At 38.3% G+C, this 9,888-nt stretch overlaps 1 protein-coding gene across 3 annotated transcripts in view; it reads right to left on the bottom strand.

Annotated features, from left to right (window-relative positions):
- The window catches only part of sh3glb2a (SH3-domain GRB2-like endophilin B2a), a 32,561-nt gene that overhangs the window by 9,448 nt on the left and 13,225 nt on the right, over window positions 1–9,888 (bottom strand). For all 3 annotated transcript variants that reach the window (XM_046035225.1, XM_046035227.1, XM_046035228.1), the window contains exons 4-8: window positions 8,189–8,322; window positions 7,577–7,669; window positions 5,155–5,217; window positions 1,409–1,432; window positions 297–386 (exon numbers count right to left, since the gene is read on the bottom strand). In XM_046035225.1, the coding sequence (XP_045891181.1) occupies window positions 297–386; window positions 1,409–1,432; window positions 5,155–5,217; window positions 7,577–7,669; window positions 8,189–8,322 (404 nt within the window). The remainder of the gene's footprint in view (window positions 1–296; window positions 387–1,408; window positions 1,433–5,154; window positions 5,218–7,576; window positions 7,670–8,188; window positions 8,323–9,888) is intronic.

The raw sequence follows: 9,888 nt of genomic DNA on the forward strand, positions 1-9,888 counted from the left end.
ACAAGCTTTCACAGCTCGATTAAATGAAGAGAATCTTTGATCCCTCATGCTTTGGCCTCTCATGGGCACAAACGGCAGAAAACCCCTGAGACAGACAGAGAGAGAGAAGAGAGAGAGGAGAGAGAGAGAGAGAGAGAGAGAGAGAGAGAGAGGAGACGAGAGAGAGAGAGAGACAGAAGAGAGAGAGGAGAGAGAGAGAGAGAGAGAGAAGAGAGAGAGAGAGAGAGAGAGAGAGAGAGAGAGAGAGAGAGAGAGAGAGAGAGAGATATGTGGTGAAGGGGGTGTGGCTGACATACATGTGTACTACTGATGCCCTCCAAAAGTAGCCGAGTAACCTCGGCTTGCCGGTCAAACTCTGTTTGGGCCACTCGGAGTTCATGTTCAGCCTGAAACAACAACAGAGATATTAGTGACATCATTCCTTCATATCCCTCAGAATGCTTGCCACATCTAAAGTCCAGGCTTTAATCTGTAGACATACTTAAAAATAAAGACTGATAATAATATGTTAACAATAGAGGACTGGTGATTTAACTGTTCTATTCATGCCCCAGAACCCCTTATAGGACACACATGTAATGTGATTTTTACCAAAGAGCATTCGTAAGGGGAAGATTTTAGTTGTTTGGTATTCAGTTTGGTATTACTGAATTGTTTCTACACTGTACTATGTGCAGGACATTGGAGGAGTTATGGGTCCATAGAGTGGAAAAGAAAAAAGAAGGAAAAGAAGTGCTCGTCAGTAGGGCTGTAACAAATAATCACAAAGCTTCATTCAAAACTTAAATCAACCGCTTTCTTTTTTGTTTTTGCCTGCTATTCATTCCCTTAAACTCGATATTTCTGCACAGTTGCAGATACAGATTGGCGTTCACTGGTATAATTAGTATTATACTATTTGTGGAATTTGATTCCTGTGGTGGCTGCGTAGGATTGTTTCCAAGTCCAAAAATTTTCAATTACTCCAGCGCGTTGTAAAGTCCAAAAGTATTGAAAAAATATAACAAAATATTCTGCTCTATCTACATTTTTGGCATTTTGCACATTATTTTATGCCCTTATTGGATTAGCCTGCTGCCAACACGTATTTTTTGTTGATGAAATTGACGTTATATTCATTAAAGAAATTAATAAATAAAGACATATCCGACGAATCCCACCTACGTGAGACTGTCACAATTTCAGAAACACCACTTAGTAAAGTGTTTGTGTGTGTTGTAGCAATTTTAATCCATTGTGTCGGGAATTGTGCGTGGCTAATTGAAACGGGTACAAACACTTTTCCTGTTAGATGTGGTCTGACAATACATGGTATGGGCTAGATCATTTATTTATTTAGATCATACTGAGGGCCTTTATCCTGGAGACCAGCCAGGACAATTCACAACCACAACATAGCTGTACTTACTTTTTCCACTTCTTCACTCCAAAGCTGAGTGGCCAAAGCGTACAACAAAAGAAGAAATGAGAAGGTTACAACATGGATATACCAGAAGGCCTTCACAAGCATGATGTACAACCATTAAACCACTAATTAATAAACTTTTAGTTTACTCCCTGAAACACTTGCTTTTGAGGAATGTATGTTGATGGTTAAGGCTGGAGTAAATGTAGGCTGGCTCGTCTGATATTCACAAATGCCATTGTAGCTGTGGTCACTTTGCTTCCTTATGCTCATGTGTTTTTCGGGCTTGAGAAAGAATTTATGCTGGCTAAAAAGGTTTTTGTCATTTGATTTTTGACCATCTGAGAAATGTTAAATATTTCTAAGGTGGATTCCTTTTTATCTGTGCATCTAAAATGAAGTACGCAGCTGCATTTTTCCAAAATATATAGTCAGTGCTGAGACCGCAATGTGTAATTTTCATTGCTAAAAGGTCACTCATGACAAAGCTGATTCTTTTCTTATTTAAAAAGTTTGAAAAGATAACCAGAACAGAATAAATAATCAGAACAGTCAGTTTCGACCTCAAAACTAGTTTTGGCTTTCTGTTTCAACATTCAGAAATGTGTAATTTGTGATAATGGGCTATATAAATATTGATATGACCCCCGAACATCCTGTTACTATACTCATGTCCTAGCTATGCCAAATCTCCTGACATCAAGGGGTTTAACTTCTCACCTTGCTGCGGTAATGTCCAGGTGAACTCAATGACCATGTGACAACATTGTTGGATGTTAGGTGCAACAAAGCACACATGCATCAGTGACATTGCTAGTGGTCAGAGCTGAAACAGACTTGAAATTTTCCAGAGGGTAGTGACATACTGCTTTTCTTTAATGTTCAATTCTCCAGTAACTGTGCCAACTATTTTGCTGTGTACCCAAAACAAGATTTAAAGAAGGTATGTTACCCTCTCTGCAGTAATTGGACAGAAATCTTTAGCATTATTTCAGTAAGTGCTGTAACAACATTTTTTGCCAGCTGCCCTAACACCTGTTCTTAGAGTCTCTTCCTGGCCTTTCCTACGCTTCTAGCGAGGTGTCTGATTCTGGACACTTCTATTGAAGTGGAAATCCCCTACCCCACCTTCTCATTCTTTATGGATTAGAGCTATTCTTCATTTCATTAAACTAGAAAGAAGTAGGTGTTCAATGAGAGGTTTATCAGCCAGATATAAGAAAACATGGGGGTCTTTCTTCATTGTAGTAGATAAATTACAGTTGCCCAATATTCCTTAATACTGACTTCTAGTATTCATATTAAACCATAATATAGAACTCTGAAATGTGCTGGGCATGCTAGGTATGTCTATAAAATTATTTACCTTGTTTTCTCTTGTATGGGTTGGTAAATATGTATTCAAACATTGTCTCTGATGGGTGACCAGACTGTGTAAGACTCTTGTTGTGGTTTTAGGAAATGTTAACTCGGGGTATATGTTTAACAATATACCCCGAGTTGATTGTTAATCTTTTCTCTTACCCTCTTTTTTTTTTTTTTTAAACTGTAAATTGTATTTATTAATGTTTTTAATTTTGTTTATTAATTTGTTTCATTGATACATTTTGAATTCTATTTAACTTAATTTTTAAAAATTATTATTTTTATTTATCTAAAGGTGCTGGTCATATAATTAGAATATCATCAAAAAGTTCATTTATTTCAGTAATTCCATTCAAAAAGTGAAAGTTGTATAATGTATACATTCATTCCACACAGACTGATATATTTCAAGTGTTCATTCCTTTTAATTTTGATTATAACCGATAACTAATGAAAACCCCAAAATCAGAATCTCAGAAAATTAGAATATTGTGAAAAGGTTCAATATTGAAGACACCTGGTGCCACACTCTAATCAGCTAATTAACTCAAAACACCTGCAGAGGCCTTTAAATGGTCTCTCAGTCTAGTTCTGTAGGCTACACAATCATGGGGAAGACTGCTGACTTGACAGCTGTCCAAAAGACAACAAAAGGTCATTGCTAAAGAGGCTGGCTGTTCACACAGCTCTGTGTCCAAGCACATTGACAATAGAGAGGCGAAGGGAAGGAAAAGATGTGGTAGAAAAAAGTGTACAAGCAATAGAGATAACCGCACTCTGGAGAGGATTGTGAAACAAAACCCATTCAAAAATGTGGGGGAGATGTGGAGAGTGGACTGCAGCTGGAGTCAGTGCTTCAAGAACCACCACGCACAGACGTATGCAAGACATGGGTTTCAGCTGTCGCATTCCTTGTGTCAAGCCACTCTTGAACAAGACACAGCGTCAGAGGCGTCTCGCCTGGGCTAAAGACAAAAAGGACTGGACTGCTGCTGAGTGGTCCAAAGTTATGTTCTCTGATGAAAGTAAATTTTGCATTTCCTTTGGAAATCAAGGTCCCAGAGTCTGGAGGAAGAGAGGAGAGGCACAGAATCCATGTTGCTTGAAGTCCAGTGTAAAGTTTCCACAGTCAGTGATGGTTTGGGGTGCCATGTCATCTGCTGGTGTTGGTCCACTGTGTTTTCTGAGGTCCAAGGTCAATGCAGCCGTCTACCAGGAGGTTTTAGAGCACTTCATGCTTCCTGCTGCTGACCAACTTTATGGAGATACAGATTTCATTTTCCAACAGGACATGGCACCTGCACACAGTGCCAAAGCTACCAGTACCTGGTTTAAGGACCATGGTATCCCTGTTCTTAATTGGCCCACAAACTCGCCTGACCTGAACCCTATAGAAAATCTATGGGGTATTGTGAAGAGGAAGATGCGATACGCCACTATCAGAGCAACCTGGGCTCTCATAACACCTGAGCAATGCTACAGACTGATGGACTCCATGCCACGCCCATTGCTGCAGTAATTCAGGCAAAAGGAGCCCCAACTAAGTATTGAGTGCTGTAAATGCTCATACTTTTCATGTTCATACTTTTGAGTTGGCCAACATTTCTAAAAATCCTTTTTTTGTATTGGTCTTAAGTAATATTCTAATTTTCGGAGATACTGAATTTGGGGTTTTCATTAGTTGTCAGTTATAATCATCACAATTAAATGAAATAAACATTTGAAATATATCAGTCTGTGTGTAATGAATGTATATAATATCCAAGTTTCACTTTTTGAATGGAATTACTGAAATAAATCAACTTTTTGATGATATTCTAATTATGACCAGCACCTATATTTTCTACTTTTAACATTATTATTATAAGTCTGTCTTTTTTTTCCTAAAGTCTTATTATCACTCTACTTTCATGTATAGAGGAATTTAACTATGTACTATTTACCTGCCATGGATCCATGTATGCCCTGAAAAGTTCAATCAAGCTTCAGTGCTGAAAGATGTGCTTATACCCCGCCTCAAGCAATGAAAAGTACTGAGTCTAAGCAGAGTTAATGAGTAACAGACTGTGCATACCATTTCTATGAATGGTATGCCAACATTAATCATTACTACATAATACCAAACTTGTTCATCATCACATACAGATTCCCCGCTACTAAAAAGTGACTGGTATGATACAGCACAAGTACATAAGGTCATTACGGCCTTTTGATGAACTATAATAAAAAGGGATTTTCCCATCCACTACTAGCCTCAGTATAGAAACTTCTGTTTAAAAAACCCTCTGTTTCTGATTGAACATGGAACGTGACAAGGTTACATTATTTTTTAGTGATGATTGTACAGTCCAGTTTGGTCATGTCAAACAGAATTGTCACCTTACCGCAGAGGCACTTGCCGAAAGTACATAGTTGCGGGGTCTGGTCTCCTGAAAATCTGGCGCCATCTGCAGAAACAATAAGGTTATTTAACATTTATACTATTGTGACATCGATGTTTACACGGCAACCATACAAAGCAATCAGAAAGCACAGCAGAAACAAATGATGATGATCTTGATGAGTTACGCTTAAAGCTACAAGACAGCACAAGTTACTATGAAATTGTCAATCTGTGCATTAGAATCAGCGGTTGATAATTCAGTTTTTCAAATATATTAATGTACTAGATATTACAACAAAATATTAATGTATGACATTTATTAAAATCAAATTTGCGTTAGTCACGTGGTCCACCTCTAATTTGGAGGTTCCTACAGACAAAAGGTCTCAAAAACTTGAGTTTAATGTTACCTGTTTAATTTAAAATTGGTTAAAAGTTTTTCAATCCATTCTTTAAAAAGAGCAGCTGGAGAGATGGTTTGCAGTTAATAATTGCCAGCACACTTTTGCAATCTGAACTGATAAAAGAAAGGTGCAGAGATGTGATGCAACACAATGGTATGTAAACACTGTCTACTGAAACTAGTGACTAATCTAATTTACTGATCTGGCTAATCCGCTTTAAATAGGACACTCATCGATATTGCAAGCTTCAGGCTATTCAGCAGTAGTTTTTCATGCACATGCTAACATGCATACAAGTTGCAGAAGTCTGACTTTGTCATCATCATACTGAAAACAAAAGTTCTGATAAAAGTCACACTATAAATTCTGACAGTGAAAACGTGCTTCAAGAAAAGCAGAAACAACTCGAGAAAAAATAAGAGCTAAAAATAAAATAAAATAAAAAGATAAGGATAGAAATTGGCATCACACTGATTTACGACAATCAGTATATAACACATAAACAAGTCAATATGGCCAAAAATAAAATAGAATAATAAAATAGGGATCACTCAGTAAAAGCTTTTTGTAAAAATGCGTCTTAAGAAGTAAAATAAAACCAGGAACGGACTCTGCGAGCTGAGCTCCTCTGTTAGACTGTTCCAGAGTGTAGGGGCCCTGACAGCAAAGGCCCCTTCTCCATTAGTTTTTAGCCTAAACCTTGGAGTGGCTAGCAGTGCCCAACCAGAGGATCCCAGTCTGGATCCTAGCTCATAGGGGGATAATAGCTCAGAGATATTTGAAGGGGCTAACCCTTCCTGGCATTCCATAATTTTGAAATCAATCCTAAAAGAAACGGGCAGATTTTGTAAGGTTTAATTGTATTAAGGTGTGGAACATCCAGTACTTTATTTCAGCAAAGCACTTGTGAAAGGTTGCAATGTTAGACTGGTCACTGGGTCTGATTGGGATCTAGAGCTGTCTCATCTACGTAACAGTGGAACTGGACATTATATCTCGGATGATTGTACAGAGAGGGAGCATATAGACTGAGAATAGAATGGGACCAACAAGAGCAAGTTAAGGGGAGATTAACCTGAGCTGGCCATAGTCACAGAGAACTATCTGGTAGATAGGTAGGACCTGAACCAGTTTAAGGCCACATCAGTGATTCCTGTCCACCTTTCCAGTCTGCCAATGAGCAAGTTGTGATCAAATGCATCGCTGAGGTCCAAAAGAACTAGAATGGAGCAATGAACCACCTGAGAGGGTAACCAGATGTCACTCCGAGTTGCCACATCCCTAATTCGGCATAACCCTAAGCCTTAATATCATTTAAACAGGTAAGTTCTCCCCCCAGGACAGATGTCATGAAGGGGTACATTAGCTATACTGTAGAGAAAATATTTTTTTTTAACATGGAGGTCTACATGGGTTGATGCCACTTCCCCTACAGTAGTCATCCTGTGCAATCTTGCCCTCCTGTGAGCTAGCAGTCTTTTGGTGTGTAGTTACACATTAATTTCCCATCACGTTTATGTGTGTTTATGTGTGTGTGTGTGTGTGTGTGTGTGTGTGTGTGTGTGTGTGTGTGTGTGTGTGTGTGTGTGTGTATACACACATATATACATACATACATATATACATACATACACACATATATACATATATACATACATACACACACACACACACACACACACGTCTCAATGTAACCCTGCAAAGACCCAGCATCAGGTCAAAGTTGTTTTTCAGTCCACTGCTTTGCTTTTTATTTATTTACCAATGACTAATAGTTTCTTGCCACCAATAACTGAATGGGACAGAAAATTCATTGAAAACAAGTGAGACGGGAAAAACAACCCAACGTGCGCATCATACTCAGTCTTTAAAAATGTTTTTAATACTCACTTCACCCTCGCACTGCAAAGGTTATGAATAAATAGACAGTTAGTCATGGTCAGTGCCGGCACCACCAAAAGTTATATTACATTAGAATGATTATGGAGTGGGGCTGTGGGGTGGAAGGGACTGACTCACCGCAGCCTTAGACTCAGCCACCTTGGCCTTCTTCAGACGTGTTTTACAGGCATCCAGGTCCAGCCGAAGATTCTCCAAAAGACGCCGTTCTTTCTGAAGCACACACAATGATACAGTCAGGGATCAGCTGATCTGAGCTGTGAGCAACTGCAATCATTCAAGCTGGCACAGTACATCCATGGCTTGGCATGGCTTGAAGCAGGCTATTCCAAATACGTGTAGAAGATAGCGGAGGACAAGAGAAAAGCATCAATGCTGACCTTTGGTGGTGAAGTTCACCTTTTAACTAGTGGGGTGGAAACTGTGAAATTCATATTTTGACAGAGTAGGTTATGTATTATAATAGATTAGCAATTTTCTTTTGCAATTGTCTGACCTGCCGATTTTCATTCATTCTAGGATAATAATAATAATAGGATATAATTGACAACACACACAAACATTTTTGTGATTGTTTGTGTGTTGATTGATATCAATGTTGATTAATATGCATTGTCCCTGACAATTTTATTAAATTTATTTATTCCCTAAGAATGCTATTGAACCAGTAGAATGACTATAGTAAATGGCCTTTCTACTGGTAGTCGTATGGATGTGGTGTTTCAGACTCACTGAAATGGTCCTCCAGTCTCCTTCTAGAAAGTTCCTGAGGGGGGTAAGAAAGCTGATGGTTGACGTCTGGAGGAACTCCCTCTCTGCCGCTCCTAATCTTCTCTCACACTCTCCCACCTCAATCAGCGTATTCCCTACAATAAACAGATAAGATCCATTCTCCACAATGTCTTCATTTCAAACTTCACACTTGTCCCAGGCCTTAACCTGTTTTCTGTAGGTACAGTTTAGTTGTCAAACCCGGAATCGGCACCTGGCTACCATACCTTGACTATTTCTTCTGTCTGATGTGCCATGACCGTCACATTACGCAACACCATGTGCCAAAACTACTTTGTCTTGCACTTCAAATTTAGATACATTTCTAGAGTCTAAGATTAAAATACATAGGCTCTTTTTACAGACTCAGAGGTAACATTTTGAGCACTAGTCTTGAGGTAATGTCTGCAGAGGTCAAATATTTACCTCTGCATCTGTTACCTAAATTTGATCAAAAACATGCACAATTTTGAACAAGTGCATAAAGAAAACATTTTTTGTCAAAATATAAAACCACTTTCTCTGGGCAGAAGAAAGCCTAGATGTTTTTGTTTTTAGATAAATTTCAACAGTCACGCATTTTTTCTTGAAGTTTGAATTAAAGAGTTACCTGATATGGTTTTCTTGCAATCTCTTTTACAACCATTTAATTGGCTGTAATGTGTATTTTTGCATATTTTGCGATAAACGTGGACTTTTGATATGTTCTGTGTCTTTATGTTTACCTAAATATATTTCCATCATAAGTGTTAAAGGAACTCGTTGCAATCTACACTGCATGAGTAATAGGAAGCCTGCAGCTAAGTTAGTGTGGCATAGCAACGGCACACAAAGAGCACAGGAATTCCCCTGTCGTGAATGAGTGTTGGCATTCTTTAAATGTTACTCACAAAACAGGATCACAGGGGGCTGCCCAAATGTCTGTAACAAAATTCAACATAAGTAGGAGAAACAAAGAATACACTGATTCCCATCTTGAACAGTTGGGTAAATTTTCCATTCATTGAATAATGGTCATTTATTGCTCATAGCAACTATGTTTATTTTGAATTTACAGGAAAATGACTGCATGGTACCCAGTTATGTACATAATTAACAAGCCAAATGCAACAATCCAGAATATTCATTTTATCAACTTTTCAGTCAACAACAAGGGAAGTGCTTGCAGACTTTCTGGCTATCAGTGAGTCAGTTCCTTTAGGTGCTTGTGCAAGCTCATACTTTAGTTCAAACTAACGCAAAACTTCAATTAATAGCCTGGGCTTTTATTTCCTTCATCACTGAACTCACCCTGCTAATATAATGGTATGTATATTTGGGACAGTTGTCTGCATAGGACAGACCTTTAATTCCTTTCCCACAAAGCACTTGCTCAGCAAAGATGGGAAATAGGCTACCCATCAAATTGTTTATTTCAACCAGTATGAATATTACGTAAAATTAGGCTATTGAACAACATATCAACTACGAGTCGTATGATTTAGCTCCAAGAGACATCCCATCTAGACCAACCTCAAAGCACAGAGAGAGTATTTTCCTTGAAGATTTTCTTTATTTAACTGTATGAATTAAATTGTTCTTTTGTATTTTACTGTTGTATGACTCTACACTTGTCAGTGATCATGATTCAAAAGTGTCTGACATCTGCTCATTATAGAGTC

This window comes from Micropterus dolomieu, linkage group LG21 (genome assembly GCF_021292245.1).
Source record: "Micropterus dolomieu isolate WLL.071019.BEF.003 ecotype Adirondacks linkage group LG21, ASM2129224v1, whole genome shotgun sequence".
NCBI classification, from domain to species: domain Eukaryota; kingdom Metazoa; phylum Chordata; class Actinopteri; order Centrarchiformes; family Centrarchidae; genus Micropterus; species Micropterus dolomieu.